The sequence below is a fragment of the Paramormyrops kingsleyae genome, chromosome 23 (genome assembly GCF_048594095.1).
Source record: "Paramormyrops kingsleyae isolate MSU_618 chromosome 23, PKINGS_0.4, whole genome shotgun sequence".
Classification (NCBI taxonomy): Eukaryota; Metazoa; Chordata; class Actinopteri; order Osteoglossiformes; family Mormyridae; genus Paramormyrops; species Paramormyrops kingsleyae.
The window spans coordinates 23,164,190-23,183,030 of NC_132819.1; the positions used below are offsets into that span (position 1 = coordinate 23,164,190).

An 18,841-nucleotide genomic window follows, 5' to 3' on the forward strand; every position below is an offset into this window, starting at 1 on the left:
AAATGAAGCTGAATAGCACAGTGAACAGTGGACACATTTAGTGCATTTGGATTTAAAATGAAAAATATGAATACAAATGCTAGAACACTGGAACAGAAAAAAATGGGGGGAAAATATGCAGATGCAGTGAAATGTAAGAGATGAAGCCTCCCGGATAGGAGCACTTGCTCCATAAGAAAATATTTTTAGACGATTCCTATTTGAGTTGTAATGAGAGCTGCCAGGCATAATCAACAGATTAACATTAAAAGGAAAAGCTTTTGTGAGCGTGGCGTCTTAGTTTATTTACTGCTCTTAATTTCTGCTCAGAAGCGATGAATCATTTGCTAAGAATGCAGAGGAATGGCGTAATTATCAGGTAAAATTCAGCCAGGTGCGAACGCCGGCGGGCAGGACGTACCTGCTGGGGCGTCAGCGGGGAGATAACGGGCCGATCGATTGGCTAAACCGCCGTTATTTCTGTGATACGATTTTTGAGGGCACAACAGCAGGGAGACTCGCCGGAATAATGGTGCAGAGGAAGTGGACGTCTGGAAACCGCCCACACGCAGACGGTAAATAATAACCCCGGCCCGGCGATTCATAAAATTCATCACGGTGCTGTTTTCTGATAAACGCTTTTGCTGGAAGACTAATAGACAGAGTCAGCCCTTCATCCTCAGCTGCCTATCGAAATATCTCTGCTCTTTAATCAGCCGGCACTGTCGCTTCACTCTCTGTCTCCGGAGCGACTTCATCCTGCTTCTTTACCTAAATCCTTAGCTGTCATGGAACCCTGGGGTCTTACTTGACTACTTTTGCCACTATTTGCACATCATTATATTCTTCTCCCCCCAGTTGCACCCCCTATTTACTGCTCATTATTGTGTACTTTCTTATTCTACATTGTCCTGTATTTTCACTCCTTTCTGACCTATTGTCCGCCTGTCCCCACCCATGTAACATTGACATACGAGTTACACAGTGTTTTTCTGAACATGTGACAATAAAACTTGAATCTGCTCACTTGGTGACCAATGGTGGCCCGAGTCAAATACCACGATCATCTGAAGATCCTCGCTGGGTCTGTGTATCCTGCTCCTGTTACACAACACTGCAACTCCCAAACAGGGGGGCCGCTCCCATTAAGACCCACAGGGAACACCCCCCCCCGGACTGTGGCCGACCAAACTGTGAAAATGACTTACTACTTTAAAGACTTTAAATCGGCATGGAAATTGTCTTACCGACTGCTGCTAGTTTCACGTGAGTAAACAGCAAGTTAACAAAGACGTCCTCCCTGAGTCTGGGGGGGGGAGTGGGTGGGCCAATGTGATAACCAGAACAAACCTGAGAGTATATTAAGGCACCCAGAATATGTGCATCAAGTTGCAGGATATTTGCAGGGAATTCTGGGAAGGCTGGCAACATCAAATTCTGGAAGAAAGAATGATCCTGCAGACATGTGTAAATGCTCACTCATCCAGAAGCTGACACCACTTCTAATGACCAGGAGCCATCCCATAGGCTGCATACTGAACCTTCTGGGAAGTTCCGGAAAACCACCAGTGTTCTGAAAAGCACTTTGAGGAGGGCTGCATTCAAAAACAAATAATTTCCGTGAAACAAGCTCAGGAATGTTAGGGCCTCCTTTCCATGCATGGTCTGTGGGCGGGGAGGGGGTGGAGGCATCAACCCCGAGAGAAAAATAGCCAAGAATAAATTAGCTCGACTCGTCCGGAAAAGGCGTTAATAAGATCAGCCGCAATCTGTTGTTCTGATGCGTTGTCCCAGTTCACAAATAAGCCGCCGTTTTCATTCCACAGGGATTCGCATGCCTGCCTCGAACCCGGAACACCTGGGCAAATGGCGGCCATATCTTTAATCCCACATGATCAGTTTTCTAGGCCCGAGGCGAGACCCAGACGGCTACGTCTGAAATGAGAACCGCGCGTTTCTGCGTCGCCCAACAGGGGAGGATATAAACAGGATTTGACAACCTGGCGGTTCCAATCAGACGGTGTGACTGCCGCTGGACCGTGGCGCCGCACTCCGCCTCCCTAGGGAGGGACCCGGTAGCTTCGGAGAGTCTGTCACATCCCCCGCTCCCCACCCCAACCTGGCCACGGATCCGGAACTGTGCCTCTGCGGTGATTTAGAAGACTAATGACTTAGGGTCGCAGGAGTGGCGCACGTCTCGCCATGACAGGTTATTCATGATGGGCGGGGGGGCGTGCAAAAGGCCACACTACCGCAGCTGGGCCGGGGTTGGGGGGGGGGGAGGAAGTGTAGCGATACTGTACCAGGGAACTTACACCGAGAGCAGATAAGAAAATCACCGTCACTCTGGTTTCTGAGATCTGCACTCCTACAAATGTCAGCAGAGATGGGCAGACATCATCGACCCCTGGCCCCTAACCCACGCCATCCTCGGCTCGCATAGCGCCCTCGAGGCAAATGGTCGAAGGTAAACAACTCAGAGGCCTATTTATACCGGGCACAGTCGAGGTAAATCGATGAGAAACAAGAGCTAAAGACCAGGAAGAGCTTATTAAGAGTCCAAATACTGAACCAGTATTTGGAGTTCCGGCCCACGAGACATCCCATTCTGTGACTGCAGAACTGTCATGTTTTGAGTCAGTCAGAGACTGCAAACGAGACCGAACTCTGCATATTTCGGGCGAAGCTCTACACCTAAAGACTAGTTCCTCCTTTTCCACCCTGGCTGATGCGGCTTGGCAAGTACGCCGACGCTACAAGCTGCCTTCTGCGCGCAGGGCCATTATTTGCGTCCTAAAAAGATTTCGGTGACAGACCTATCTAAAGAAGTTAAGTGGTAAGTAATGGGCGCTGGAGGTAAAATGAGTTTTGAACGTTGGCTTGTCTCCGTGAGACAATAAATCTTCGAACGCGTGATCTGATTGACCAGAAGTGTCTGAGCCGCTGGTACTGCCAGTGTTGCTAGGAGACAGCTAGGAGCTTGAGGAGTGCACAGCTTGGGACGGTGGCTTCACACCCCAATGCCTAGTTAGCCTGAGATGTGGTCATACTGAAACTGTAGAAAAACGTATAAAAAACAACACTAAATATACTTTCAACCACATGCAGCTGACTTAATTCAGGCAATGTTCACATATCATGCAACTACCTGGCATACTGGCTGAAGCTACAGCCTGCTGGGGATGTGCTGGAAATCTGCAGCGATAAGAACGGAGCTCTTGATTTGCCAGTAACTTGAACTTAACACTTCTGACAGGCTAATCAAGACACGTCAGTATCTCGCCAAATGTTACGCATCTTACGCAACGGCTTGCTGAGGCGGGAGTGCCGGGCAGGATGAAATCGTGCACCTCTGCGTGATAAATCACACATAAGGTGATTTGGATGGCGTTTACAGAAGAAAAAGGGGCGAATGTAAGACATGGAGCGTTGCACGCTTCTCGAACCGGAAGTAGACGTTGCTGGCCCCAATTGTTGTGAAACTGAGAAAATGGTTTCTTAGTAACAAGCACTCGACCAAAATACACTTCCGGTTTGGGAGTCTGCTACAACGTGTCAGTTCTCGGTCTGCAAGTCACTGTGTATTTGGATGGTTAATGACGGTTGATGACCGGAGGTGATTCTTGGCATTCAGTTATCTAGCTCCACCACACTGGGTTTGAAGGCTTGATAAATAAACGCATGGAAGACACATTTTTTCTCAGCTGCTACCGGGCCGAATGTCAACCTGTTGACTAAAACCAAACTTTCCCAGAATATTCAAACAAAAGCATTTGGGTGAAAAGAGCAAAGACTCCTGAAGTCTTTTAGCTCCCCAACTTCCTCAACAGAAGGGACCACCCATTGGTTGACGATAAACCATCTGGAGGGCCATTGGGCAGGAAGGGGTGAAAGGTCCTGTCTGATTGGTGGGAAGTGGGGGGGGGGGGTGCAGAACTTCACACATCTTCCCATTCATCACTACCCAGTATGGGATAAGTGGAATTGCAGATGAACGGACAGATGTATTGCCACAACATACTATGGAGTCCTTGTTAATTTCGGCTAAATATAGATGCACTTTTAATATCTTCATTTAACCTTGATTTTGATTTTTAAAAAACATATGAAGCGATACCACGTTAAACTTCACTGTAGCAGGTGACCCCAAGATGGGATTCTGGTAACGCTTATCACTCAATGTGTTTCAGCAGAACTTTGAGTTGATGAAGAACATCTCCCATCACCACATAAGGCCCAGTAGAGACTCCTACTCAGATATCCCCCTCCCATAATTAGAGCAATGTTAATTACCAACACCCCCCACTTGACCGAACCATGAGTAAGAAGAGAAGGCCAGAAGCAATCCATCTGATCTCAGCTGGTTCAGAAGGACCCGCGATGTGGCAGAACAGGTCAGCCGGGTGTGTGAAGGCAAACCCAGGTCGGCAGAATACGACCAAGTGCAAGATGTGAGGTGATATGCTGAAGTTTGTCACCTGCAGCTGAGCGTTCACATCCCGGGGGGGTACGAACCCCCACGTCCGGGTCAGAGAGTCCCAGTAAACATGCTTATATTTAAAATTACCGAGGATGTGAGTTGACACTTTTTCCCGGGGAGGTCAAAAACACGCCGATCCGAAAGTGGCCAGCCGTCCTCTTTCTTTTGGGTCATTTAAAATTTCTTACAGGGACACTCGGCTAATATTGATGTTCTGTTGACAGCGCCTCCGCATCACCTGTGGTGAAAATTGAATGTCATCTCTCATATCGCCGGATTTCAACTGCGTATTTCGGGGGCAACGTGACAGTTTAATAGAGTCACACTTCTCGCAATGTGCTTCCCCAGCTCCCTGAAAACCCGCTTGCCCTGATGAATTGTGTGGGAGTGACGTTGTGTGACAAGTGGGAATCGTCATGGCAACCTCCTATTAGCATGTTCTCAGACTGTGGTTAATAACATCTGCGATTCTTAAAGAGAAAATCCATATTTAAAAGGAAAAAAAAAAAACTGTATTTGACGTGTTGCCTAGATGCTTTGATACGATATTACACATTTGGCGTGGTTTTACATTCTCACTGCAGGATCCAAAACTAAAACCACACACAGCATCCATAGGCTCAGATACCAAACTAGAAAACTGTCAGTGTTGTTAAAGAACAGCAAACGCTTTGCTGCTGTAATCTGACATTACAGTGTTCTGTATAACACAGGTTTTCACCCCTGTGAGGCTGCAGAAGCTACTGTGTTTCGTGACCTAATCAAAATTGCTAAGTGTGACTTATGTATTCAGTTACTGGCAGCTATAATCAAGGGCCTTGAATGTCATTAGAGTTTGTCTGAGGCCAATGCTGGATTAGGTCAAAGGTGCACGGGTATGAGTTACACAAGACGTTATTAAAACATAAATATATAAATACATAAACATACATAAAATATATACCACTGTGCTGGTAGCTTAGGAAGCCTGAAACGAGACTGAACTGTCAAGAGTAAAAAAGATGAAAGTAAGTTTTCAGACGGAAGCAAACGGTTACAGATGAAGACACGAAATGTAGGGCGGCCATGTATTTTGGCGAAAAATGGACCCCTTTCAAGAAATTTCTAGTCAGATTTGTGGGGGCCTTCTGACAGTTTCTCTGAGCAGGAAATGTCACTGAGTGGAAACCGGGGGGTTCTGGGTACGTCGGCGGCTCTGCCCACGTTCTGCGCATCCTGCCTGTCACACGATAACCGTCCGTACGCTGGAAGCTCCTCCCACGTTTTAAGCGCTAGCGGCGTTAAGCGTATTAAAAGCACGTCAAGCAAACAGGAGCCAGGAACGGTACAGGAACGGGGGTTCCTTGGAAAAGCTGGAGGCAAAATCCCGTAAAGAGGGAAATTCTGGCGTGTTTTCAGCGCCACCCTCGTTCATTTCCCTGTCAGAGTCCCCTAACTGGATTACAGCCAAATCAATACCGTCACTTTAAATGAGAACAGGCGGGTAATCGCATGCACTACAGGAGTCAGCCCTAATAATCATTTGTTTAATTGGCAAAGGTCCTCGGAGGCACAGGAAGCGGAGGTGCTCAGGTGATAGGTACTTCCTGTGCCGAATACCGATTCGTGTGAGGGAGTAGGTAAACATGTTAGTGCTGCGTTAACCTCCCCCCCCCCCCAAAGAAAGAGCACAGATGCAAAGAGGAGGCCAGATGTTCACTAGCGGTGTGAGAAATGAGGGCCTCGGAAAGCCACAGTGGGTGAGATTAACATCCGCTGTCAATCAACGACTGATTTCAATGAACAGGAACTGGCAGAGTAACCAGTAGGAAGCTGGTTTAAACCAATCGATGACAGGGAGTGCGTGGTAATCCCGCCCACTGACGTTTTTCATGAATCTGCCCTCCTGTCATTTCTGTCTGCTGTGTCCACTGGTGCCCCTTGAGCTATGGATGGGAAGATATGATTGGCTGTTCATAAGGCAGACAGCTAAAGGGGACCTCAAACCCCCGTCACGTGCTGCAGGTGGTCTTGTATGTGTTCTTTAAGACGTGATTTTCTCACTGAAAGACAATGGCCCACTTTCAGTCTCTGGTTTGCGGTCCTCTGCCGCTCTGTGCGTCTGCAAGCGTGACGAGACGGTAAACCTCGTTCTCCAAGCATCGGCGAGAAAAAAAAACATTCGCTGGGGAATTCGCGGGGCTGCCAAGCGCCAACTGTGAGCCACATGTCACACAAACAAAACGCAGAAATGCTCGTTTTATTACTGACAAGCCGATTAAATCAATGTTATTCACTGTGGCTTGGTACATCTGCAGAACGATAGACACTGCGCACGTGTCCAATTTTGGCTGAATTCCTCGTTGAGGAACAGAGAAGATTTTTAAGTCTTTAATGATAAGGACTCTCTTCTTTTAAGTATATTTCTTGTTGACTATATTTAGACCTATGCTTCCTACAGCGGCAAACACGGAGAAGAGGTCAATTAAGCCGTAGGCTGCCCTTATACTCACGCATAAATTAAACAGGAGTCAAATAAGAAAACATATAAACAAACCAGCATATAAAACATTAGCTGCCAAATAAATAAAGAGATAAAGAGCACCATTACCTCTTATTCAGTGGCAACTGGGCACCGTCACTAGGGGCTACTTACAGAGGGTCAAAGGGTCACGATACGTTAGAGACTCTGCAAGTTATGATGAAGATGGCAGCTGGACCCTCAGGATTTGCTGTACTATTGAACTGATAATGATGGTCGATCCGCAGGTGACAGCACAGTCCCTGCGTCTTCCCCCGGCCCCCGAGCAGCACCACACTCGCAGTTTCCATGCATTTTATCAATGCTTAATGGAGGAGAGTGCCTCTGTCCAATCACGCTGATGAAAAGGAAAAGACTGGGTCGTTCTGAGACGAATGGCACGGAGACGTATTAAACCTTCCATTACAGAAGATGGAAACACCTACTTTAAAGCTCTTGATGGGATCACGGAACGCAGAGACGAATTAAGTCCAGGAGGAAAAAAGCACTCCTGTGTTCTGTGAAAGGTGAGCAAAGCTCATGGTCAAGCAAGACGTAGGGAAGTGGTTTTGCCAGCAGTGTCCCTCCCAAACTTGTTCCTGGTTAATCGTTGGAAGCTCAGCCTGGCAGCACTTGTACCCAAACTGGCTCCTTGAAGGAGGCGGGCATAAGGAAGGCCATAATTTACACAGAGGGCCCAACCTTATTATTAGCCAGTCATATGTTTGGAATCAGTGAGTGACAGGGAGAGGCCACTCTGGTGACCAATCAGCTTTCAGCTGCCCCCCCCAGCTGGTATATCCCCCCTGGGTCTTTGTCAGTTGTACTCTGCACTTGTGTTATCTTACTCATGCATACCGTGGCAAATAAATAAATATGGATAAAAAACATAAATGTATGGATAAAAACACAAGTCGATGGGTTAAAAACACAGAAGGTGACATCAGCCAAAGCTGAGGATGGTGGACGGACGCGGCCTGTCGTCACGGAGACGTACAGGCATGAGCACACTGGGATGGAGGGGCCTCGGGTTGGGGAGGAAGCTCTACATGAGCAAACCGGATGGATGTCTCACTACAATAGCTGTGAGGGCCCAGAAAGGAAGGAAGTGTTCAGGCTCCTCGATATCCTGTTGTTCGGGACCTAGTCAGCAGATTCTCTGCTCTCATTTCATTAGATTTATGGAGGGACGTGGCCGATAATGACCTGGCGGCCATGTACTTATAATGAATCGAAACCTGGAATTAATAGCAAAGCTGCAAACCAGTGTTTTTTCTCGGCTGGGGGGTTGTGACCTAAAAGTGGGTCATGGGACAATTATGAGTAGGGGGCGAAGTGTGTAATTTAAACCCCAAAGGGATGGCAAATTTTACTGGCAGCCGGCTCGGCCGGCAAATTTTACTGCAGTCACTCTCCCCCACCCTAGTCGACAAATTTCACCTCCGGCTCCTGAACCTAAACCAGTTGTGAACCACTACTGTAAACCTCAGTCTCTTGTTAAGATCCAATAGCTCTGTGAACTGTCCGCCACACATGGTCTAGTAGGATGCATGTCTACACTATGAAGCCCAGTCGTCCCATAAATGTCCAGTGTACCGCCTTCTGTGGTTGGTGTTAAGCCACACTGACCTGCATAAAGCCCAGACTTCCCAGCCTGACAAGACAAGGGCGTAAGTTTGGTCTCCACATTGGTAGGGAGTAAATCACCCCCGAAACAGCAGCCCCCTAAACACGCACAGCACTCCCAAAACTTACCATCCATACCCAAATCTACATTGCTAAAAGCCCTGTTTACATACCTTTATTTTAAGTATCACTTAGCACATGTCTGTGGCCTGTCGGAGCGGCACTGACATAACTCGCGAGAGGATACGTTCGCCATGACAACCGCTGGCAAACAAAGTGGTTTCAGAGAAACGGCGCGCGACGCTTCCGTGAAGTGTTTCCCGGCACGGCGAGAGGGAAGCGAAACGGCGCAGGCGGAGCGTCACGCAGCGGAGCGTCACGCAGCGGAGCAGACGAGCGCCGCGTGACGCGGAGGTGCACCAGTCACGCGCCAGCCCTTCCTGCTGGACCGCCGCCTCAAAGCCCCGGCTCGCTTACGCGGACGATTACGCCGCACACCACGCAAAATGCCATTCCAGCACACTTAACCGACACCAGCTGTGTGATCTGTCCCACAATGCACCTGGAATCTGAACTCTGACGGAGGATGGGTCGACTGTAAAAGGCTGCACTGTGTTCTCAGATGATGTGCAGAGGAATTTTGGTGTTCATAAAGTGGGGAACCAATTGCACCTGCATTAAGGGGGAGAAAGTGAGATACAAGCCAGGATTTGTCCCCCCATGGTGTAGTCTGGCTTTATACTGTTACATAGATTTTACATTTAGCATATTTAAATACTTGTGCCTACAACAGTTCATGCTATCCAGGGTATGCAGAGAGCACCATTGTAGGACTTTAAAAAGCTGTTCATGTTTCTTAAGGATTAAAATTACATACAGAAGACAGGGAAGACAGCTGCGAAAATCGTCACGGTAACGCCACGGCAAGCGGCGTCATTCAGAGTGGATTGATGTCAGGCATGAGCATAGGACCCCCCCTCCCCCCCAATTGGGGACCACAGTACCGAGGTCCAGACGTGGAACGGCATCGCATTTCAGTCGTCACCCCACTGTCCGCCACGGCAATAATATCATTAACAGCGTCGGAATTAAATTGAGCGCCGGATCTGACCTTGAATCCTCCTCAATGTCACTTGCCTCTGAGATGCCGGGCCACCGCCAGCATCTTTCATGCGGTGAAAATCCTCGGTAAGCCCCTCCCCCAACCCCTGGCGTCGTCCCGCATCTCCGCAAACAAACAGATGACCCTTAAGGAATATGCGAGCAGGCTCGGGATGCCCCCCCCCCCCAAGCTTCGTCACAGGGGTCCACTGGACCCAAGGAAATAAATAAATAGATAAATAAATAAGGCAAACAAAAAAGTGGGTTGCTGCCGCCCCCGCTGCCGAAGCGGCTCAATGAGCTCTCGAGGTGCCGGGGAGTTTTACATATAAATGACCCCGCTGTCTGGGAGCGCGATAAGGAGACACTGAGGGACACATCCTGTAGGCTTTGATTTGGACGACCCCGAGTCCTGGAGCGTCGGGTCCTATCAGGTGACACTCGACCTACCTCCGAGCCGTTTCACGTCGCGCGCCTACTGGCTCGTTAATATGCTAGATGGATTTCGCCGAAAGGTAAAAAGGATGCGGGGGCGGGGCCCAATCAAATGAGGAGGCTGAAGGGGTGCTGCACGATGTGGTGCGAGTAGGGGTGCGGGCAGATGACGATGAGCATCACAGCGCCCCCTATTTGTAGCCGGAGTTGTTCTCAGTCGTAATGCTGCGATAATTTGGAGCGGCCGATTAGCTGGATGATTTTAGTGATGCTCATGTTAGCTGCACTAAGGTTAAAGGTCACCCTGGTTAAGGGAGCCTGAAAGGAAAACAGCTGCCGTTACGTGCTGAGAAGAGCGAGAGTGATTCTGAGCTGCGTCAGTGATTCACACTCCCCGGCTCGGCACTCGCTAGCATCCGTCCAGTCACACAGGACCCAGGAGGGTTCCGGAAGCCTCTCACCGGGCAGGACTGGAAAACACAAACCGCTAGATGAAATATCACGGGTTTGAGGGGGGCCGACCCGGGGCTCTGCATCCTGAGACAGCGTGTGTGCGCTTTGGGATTTGCGTTTCTAAGCTTCCGACATCATTTAACGAAGAGGCAGCCTGTCGGCCGCGCTGGTTAACCGGCTCTGTCATTTCGGCCCATTTGCTTTACAGCTTTTACTTCCCAGCACTGTAAACATAGCGCTGTGTCGCCCTCATAGCCACCTGTTAGCCTGCGCTAAGGCTAATTCACAAACATTATACCAGTGATTTGAGAGTCAGCTGACTGTCCCTATCTGCTGCGATTCTGGCCGAGGGGGTCTGTGTGTTTGTGTGACGCCCTGCTTTGTCTCGCAGTAACCTCTCACCACAGCTTTGACCCTGAGAAACCTGGCTGCCAGGTTGTTAATTACTTTCACTCCTTTGCCCAGAACCCCACCATACTGGCTCTTTTTCATTTTGTTTCCTCTGGCCACCTCTCCTCCCTTCCTTCCTCCCCCTACTCTGGATTCTGGTACACCCCCCCCCCCCTCACCCGGCCACAAAAGGGGAATCCCCAGAAATCAGTTCCCAGCACTCCCCTTTGGGTTCAGTATGGTCCTGTCCAGCACAGTCTTTCCTAATTCACATTAGGCCACGTCAGAACCAGTGTGATCCAGTTTTCAAAGTTACGCCGAGTCGCATTGCATCTTCATACTGACGTTGTGATTACCCACCTTCTGCACCCAGGAGGAAGTCCACGAAGCGGTAGGTGTAGACCACCCCCACCTTGATCTGCACCTGTGGTCTCTTCAAGGTGGAGTAGATTTTCCCTGGGCTGTTCTCCTCCGACTTCCTCAGCCTCTGCAGTCCGCAGCCCATTTTGCCTGTTTGTTTTGGACAGAGACAGGTGAGATGGGTGTCCCAGCTCCCCCCCCCCCCAGTCTTTTTGGTGCCATAGGAAACCCACACAAAACGCCCCACCATGAAGATCCCCCTTCCCCTTGGGCTTGACAGGCCTGTGCAGGAAGTAATTTTCTAAGACCTCCAGCGATGATCTAACTCATAAGCTCCAAGAAAAATCCGGCACCGTACATTGATCACAGGAAGTATGAAAGCCGGAGAACATTGAACTCCAACTCCCCGGGGAGCCGCAAATAATAAAGCGAATTACATAATATTTCTGGGCAAGCGAGACACAAGCATAAAAATAACATTAAGAGCGACATATCTGATAGATGCATCGGAATAAATAAAAGCATACGTCCATTTCACAGGCGCCCGGGCCGGATTAAATTAGCTGAGAGTAGCGCGGTGCGTCAGTTATCCGGAGCTCAGACACGGCCGCCGGCTTCCCCTCGCATTAATCCGGCGTGACAGCGCTCCGGCCATCGGGTGCAGCCGATTAAAGCCGGCGGGGGCTGGCGGGGGCACTTTGCTCTGTTCAGGTCTGATTACACCGGTCCCGGCCACCGAGCGGCTTGAGGGGCGCAGATGAGATTGCGGCGCATGTCATTCTGCAAGGTGACTGCACGTAATGGAAAGATAGGCAGTCAATTATAAAGAAATCAAATTAGCTATCCTAATACATCGCAATTAGGACCGGGGGTAATTCATGACGGGAAAGGCTTTAGCAAATGCGAGGACTTTTACCCGTGGATGAAATAATGGCGAAGAGTCCCGCCGCCAAAGGACACAATAGCGATGTTTATCAAACCGTGACAAAAAAAGATTGCCGGAGTAGCATTTACAACATTAACCTGTGACTGCAGTCATAAACAGGTCACCTATTTACGACTTTCGTTGAGAAATCATTAATAATTTCGTGTAGCCCAGGGTTCTTCAACTCGGGACCTCGATTCCAAATCCAGGCCGTGTTTTCAATTCTCCCAGGTAGTTAGTTTAATAATTATTGATTCTGATTGGTCAGAGGCTTCACACCTGACTGACAGGTAAAGGAAGGCTGGAAAACCAGCAGTGCTCGGACCTCGAGGACCGTGAGTTGAATAACCCTGGTGTAGCCGGTGTTCTGACAAAACGTCCTACTTTATCAAAACATCCTACCGTAGTGCTAATCGATAGCCCTAACCCTAACTCTTACCCTAACCCCCAAAACTCCTTAAAACCTTTACCTTAACCCTAACCCTAACCCCTAAAACACGAATCCAAAGACTGTGGAACTGCACATGCGCAGAAAGGCTCGATAGCACGTCTCGATAGATAGGATGTTTTGTCAGAACACCTGTACAGATTTTTCTTTGGTCAGATTTCTGTAATTTGACAGCCAAAATCAGTGTAGCGACTAGGTTTTTTCTAAATACCCTTTTGCACTTAATCTAAACCCAAAATAAGGGTGAAAAGTTTCACATGCCTCACACGGGCGAAGGTGTCGCGTGACTAAAAGGCACACTAACAGGGGGGGGGGGGGGGGGGGGTTCTTTCGCAGCTCCTGTTTATCCTAAGTGCTTGACATCTGCCGCTATAGCAGAAGAGAAAGGACATTTTTCTTCTGAATTCCCGTCAAGAGCGATACAGCAAAGAATTCATTCTGACTGTGATTGAGAGTAATATTATATTACTCATTTGAACAGTAGACCCATTCGTCCAAATCAAATGACAGCTTTAAACTTTAACCTATTTATACGTACTTAAGCAGGAAGGTTAAGTACTTCTCTCAGGGACATACATCTTGGTAGGAGGACAGGTAATGCACATTTAACTGTTAAATCAAAAACAAACTGAATGTGCTGTAACTCCATACTACTTACAGCCAAACAGTGCAATTTCAAGAAGTAAGAATTATTTGTAAATTACGCTGTTAGAATAAACATATACCCATCCATCATGGTCAGGGTTAAGGTCACGGACCAATGTATCCATCTCCTCCCTGCTTAGCCAGTACACGGTCCTGGGGGGGGTCTGGATCATATCCCAGACAGCAAGCGGATACCAGTCCCATCATGTGGCACAAAGACACACACTATGGGCAGCTTAGCGATAACAATTATCCTAACTGCATGTTTTTGGACTGTAGACGAAAGAGAGAATAACATGGGGAGAACAGGCAGACTCTGCTCAGAGCAGGGGCGGGATTCGAACCCCAAACCCTGGAGATGTTATACCAACCAACCCATCCAGGGGTGTAAGAGATGGGGGCAATGCGAACCCCCAAATAATTCATCAGGCTTCATTCACCCCCCGTATCAAATTCTCTCCTATATCCTTGGATTCACCACACCACCAATAGTGAATATACAGTGATCCACACCTATCCATCCATCCATCATCCATCCATCCTCCATCTATTGTCCAGCTGCTTCATGAAGACATTTCATTGCCTTTATATATACATATATACAGACAGACACATACATATACACATATTCGAGGAATATAGGTCTGCAGCATGCTGTGTTCATTCTTATTCTCTACACTGTGGATTCTACCAATGCAAAGAAAGAAAAATGGGGGGGGGGGGTGAAATCTAGCATCTAACAGGTCTGCATGTGGTGAGGAGCTGAGATGTTGAGAAGAGTATATTTAGATCAGCTCTGAGCACACGACACACACCAAAGCTGGGTAGCAAACTTGGAGGTCACGCCTGACATCCATCCTCCACACTGTGCTCGAGGAGAACGGGCAGTTTGACCGCCTCGAGCCCACTCTCCGGGGGCACTAATAGAGGGCAAGATGGTGGTGTGTGTGTGTGTGGGGGGTGGGGGTTAAAATGGAAAGGAGGGGGCAAAAACAAGGGCAGAAACCTCATAAAATCTCAGTCTGATTGGGAAGGAATTCCATTTCAGCAAAAGGCCTAACAAATACTGGAAATGGGATCCATTATGGGCTGGAGATGGTGAGGGGGGGGGGGTCGGTGTCTTTTCCTCATTATGCAAATATGATGGGGCACTTTTTGAGAGGATCTTAACAGCACATTTGCCCTCAAAAAAGAGAACACAGTAGCCTCCAATACTGCTGCCCTCACAGAGACGCTGCACACTACCCATAATACTTTGCAGCAGCAAGCACTCCAGGCTTCAGTGTATGTTACCCAGATAAAGGTAAGGATTCAAAGTGGAAGACATTTCCCAATAGTCTGGGTCAGTCCCAAACACGCACACACAAACAAACGCATTTGACCAGAGTCAATGACGTGCGGACAGGAAAACAAGAAAACCCTTCAGAAGAGACCCTGGAGAACAGACACATCATCAACATTCCAATGCCTGGCCATAAAGAGAAGGTCAGAAACTGCTGTGTGAAATTTGCAGTCACTTCCTCTGAAGTGTCTGCAGAAATGAGAGCAATGCTCCAATCTTCATGTCTTCCTGATATTTTTTTCCATCCATCCTCTTTCCACCATCCCTCTCCATCTTTTTCCTGGCTCTTCTCCCTGACCATTACATCCCTCCCTCTTTTTCTCACTCTCCTCCTTAATATTCCCCTTTTCTTGCCCCACAAGCCGCACCACGCTGGTTGAAGATGGGGAGGGTATGAGGGAGGCAGAGGTTATGGATTTAAAATGGGAGAGGTAGGCGGAGATGTGAGGGTTAGCAGGCAAAGACAGAAGGTCAAACAGCTCTGAAAGAGTCCCGGGGATGTGGGCTATCTTGGAAAATGGAATTAGTGCAGAAATGCCAGGTCTCTGCGGGAAGAAACTGCAGTCTACTCAAACACAATCAATAGTGACAGGATGTTGCTTTTAACCTAAGCTTTTGGACAGTGCAAACATATTCAGGCCTAGAAACCCTGTGCTTCCCCTGAATGTGAGCTTTATACACTCTGATGTGGAATCGCACCAGTTGCCTTACTCACCCCTAAGCCACGAAAACGATCAGTGGAAGCACAAAGCGACCTCACCCGCAGACTGCGACCTCCAGCGTGTAGCGGGAATGAAAAAATATGCCCGCGAGTTGAGCAAATGGTTGACCACACAACCAGCGTGAGTTTACAAGTACAGAACACGCTGCTCAGCGGTTGGCACGGCGAATATAAACGACATTCAAACACAAAAGGGATGCCTGCTCGCCAAATGTGCACGTAAACACAGAAATGGCAGTTAAAAGCGTAAACATGTCTCCTCGCTGCCCCCCCCCCACCCACACTCCCCCCTCTCCATCCATGGGGGACCACCCCAAACTCAGACAAGGCTCAACCATATCTGTGCCGTCAAGATGCAAACAACAAGCCGTTGCCATGGGGACCAACCTTGATAAGCGCTGCCTCTCTAGTCGTCAGAATAAAAGGCCACCGCCGCCTCCCCTCTTATTCCCATTCTGTCAGAGTTCGTCACTGTGTCCACCGGGAATGATCCCCGCCTTTCTCCAGGGTTCTTGTCATTCATAGAGAAACTAGATGTGCAACACCGACCTGTGATTCGGGCGTACATTCTAGTTGCATTACTGGTGCAAAAAAAAGAACAGCTATAATAAAAACAGCTATAATAAATTTATTGCTGTTCTAAATATTTCCTATAAATCTATAAAAAACACAGATCCCCATGAATTAATCTGAAATGGTCATACGCTGATTTTTCGAACCTCAATCAGTCTTTCACCAGCAGCTTAGTAAAAGTCTCTTGAGTTTAATGTGTATGTCTAATAACAGATTGCTGTATCATTATAAGCAAGCAAAAGACATATTTTCGAGAGACCGCTTTCCCGTATAACTTCTACAAAACTGTTTAAATAGGAACCATGTGTTATTGACCGCTATAACTGAGGCGGGGAGGGGGGTATTTTCCATATTGTGTTTTAAGTTAGACAAATGGAAACACGATGGCTAAAAAATCTCCCCCTGTTGACGCTAAAGTAAAAAGAGTTTTTGAAATGACTGATTATTGTACAAGATTTTTCACAACGAAGCAAATTACAAGCACCGGGTTTTGGGTTTAAAGTAGGCTATCATCCATTTATCAGTGCTTAGAATCATGTATACACAAAAACGGTATTCATCTTCCGGATCACAAACCACAATTGAAAACACTTCTGCTAAATATAGGATGAGTGGGAATTTATAGTCGTGCAAACAGGAAGACTGTCTAGATATTGTTTCAAACGTAGGTAGAGTAACACTCACTTGTTCACCACCAACAATTGGTAAACCTATGCGCAAAACATCGCGACGCTCAGACGGATGAAAACAAACCTAAAAGTATATCACTGGTGTAAAAGAAACAAATAAAATCGTTAGGTGTCACTATGGACATGCATAGCCTATCTGGATATTAAAATGTAGAAATATATTGAAAATAGGATCACTGGTAAAATAGCGGCACGGTGGGGGCCGCGTCTGTACAGTGGATCCGTCAGCCTCCCTGACAGCGCGTTTGGGACTTGCCGCCTGAAAGTAATCCGTAGCATAAAAGCTCTCCTCTGATCCCCCACCACCGCCACCCCTTCCCAAGCTGTTGCAGGCACAGTCTGGCATGTCATGCATCTCTAGATCCCGGACCGGCTCCCCAGCAGCCTTATATGAGCCGAGGTACCAGACGCCACACGTGGTGTTACCGGGGCTCAGCCGCGATGAGGGGGATGGTTTATATCTGGGCAAAACTTCAGCCTTATTTTAAAGGCCAGTGGTGCACCACGTAGATGGTTAGATGGCATCTGCAAGCATGTATCAGGCGCGCGGGATCACCGCCGTCTATTTCAATACCCCGACGTGAGATGCCACGATCGATTAATAACAGCGGGGAAATACAGAACTCCCATAAAGTGACTTTCTACATGCCGCGTTTCGCCTCAAGATCCGGGACTAAAGCAAACACTGCCGTGTGTGTGTGTGTGTGCGTGTGTGTTTTACGGCAAGAGGCGGGGAATACCTGTTTGGGATGCTGTGGGTTCACGCTAAGGTTCAGGAGCGGGTGGCCAGGTAGACTACAGTCGCCAGTTACGCACCCATGTCAGTGAAAATGCGCCCCGCTCACCGCACAGGCGCTCGCTGTCTCACACATCCGGGAAGAAACGATCTTTTCTTAGTATTTACTTCAAAAGGAAAAAAACACGAATGTCAGGTCTTCACTTTCCAGTACGCGTCTCTCTCCCTTTCCCCGGCAGCCCAGCAGTTAACGGAGCGCAGCGAACGCACTCCGCCTCCTCCAGTTTAGGTCATGCTTAAAGTATGCTTCGGCTTTGCGCTTGTACTGCACGACCGCAAAAGCCACATCCTCTGACATCCATACCTCCAGTCCTCTGACTGAACGACTGATCTCTCGCTGCCTTCGAATATAAGTGAGCGACAGATCGGCGCGCCCTCGGCAAAGTTCGCCCGAACCGTCTCCACCTCTACCACCCCTGCTCTCCACCTCCCCTTTCCCAAACCCTCTCCCTCTCTCTCTCTCTGTCTCTCTGACTCCCCCCAGCAGCCGGTACTGTTCCAGCTGAGTGAAGAAGCGATGGCGGGGGGAGGAGGGAGGGGAGATGCAGGATGCAGGGAATGAAAGGGATGGATAAAACGTGGATCCATAACTGCACAAGGAAGTGAAATGGTTTTGATGGTGATTGCTTGGTGCCACCATGAGAAGATGAATGGTACAGGAGGTCATCGTCGGACATAACCACAAGTCAAAGACTGAAATGCAACCAGTGGTTTGGAAAAAAAAGCTTCAGTCAGCAAAAAAGAACACTGCTTTTATTAAAATATTTGCTATAGTTTCCCATAAGTCAGCATACTGTCATTGCACAGTAACGATCATTTAAGGTCAAGATCAGTGAACTGGGATGTGATAGGATGGCAACAACCTCTAGTGGTAGGTGGTCTAGTGGCCAAAGGACACAGCTGTATAACACTAATGGATTTCTGACCCAAAACTAATTAGCAGTGGGACGCTTTGATCTTATGCATCTTCCAACCACTTATCTATTCCAAGGTCACAGGGTCGCCTGGAGCCTATCCCAGGAGGAGCAGGGCAGAAGGCAGGAGACACTGTGGTCGGGATGCTGGTCCATCCCAGGGCACACGCTCAGACAATATGGCCGAATTAGGGACACCGATTAGCCTGAGTGCAAGTCTTTGGAAGTTAGGAGGATGTATGCTAACTCCACCCAGCACCCACATACCCACACACACACATAGCAAGGGGTGAAAATCGAACCCGCAACCCTGGGGGTTACGGTGCTAGTCACTGAAGTGGTGTGTCAGGCTCGAGGAGGGGGGCAGAGTTCAGAGGGAGGCTAGAAGACAGGTGTGATAGGCGGGTGGGCAGTGACAGCCACCCAATAACCTGGCAGCGGAGAGGCGGGAAAAGGACGACGGG

The 18,841-nt window shown here is 48.5% G+C and overlaps 1 protein-coding gene across 5 annotated transcripts in view; it reads right to left on the reverse strand.

Moving 5' to 3' along the window:
- rftn1a (raftlin, lipid raft linker 1a) overlaps nucleotides 1-17,893 on the reverse strand; it is a 33,452-nt gene extending 15,559 nt beyond the window's left edge. Inside the window, exons 1-3 of one of the 5 annotated variants that reach the window (XM_072705438.1) lie at nucleotides 12,241-12,385; nucleotides 11,852-12,115; nucleotides 11,325-11,474 (exon numbers count right to left, since the gene is read on the reverse strand). In XM_072705438.1, coding sequence (XP_072561539.1) covers nucleotides 11,325-11,469 — 145 coding nt within the window. In that variant the 5' untranslated portion in view covers nucleotides 11,470-11,474; nucleotides 11,852-12,115; nucleotides 12,241-12,385. The other 4 variants (XM_072705437.1, XM_023825312.2, XM_023825311.2 and 1 more) reach the window with 4 other exon arrangements.
- Between the last annotated feature and the right edge of the window lie 948 nt (nucleotides 17,894-18,841).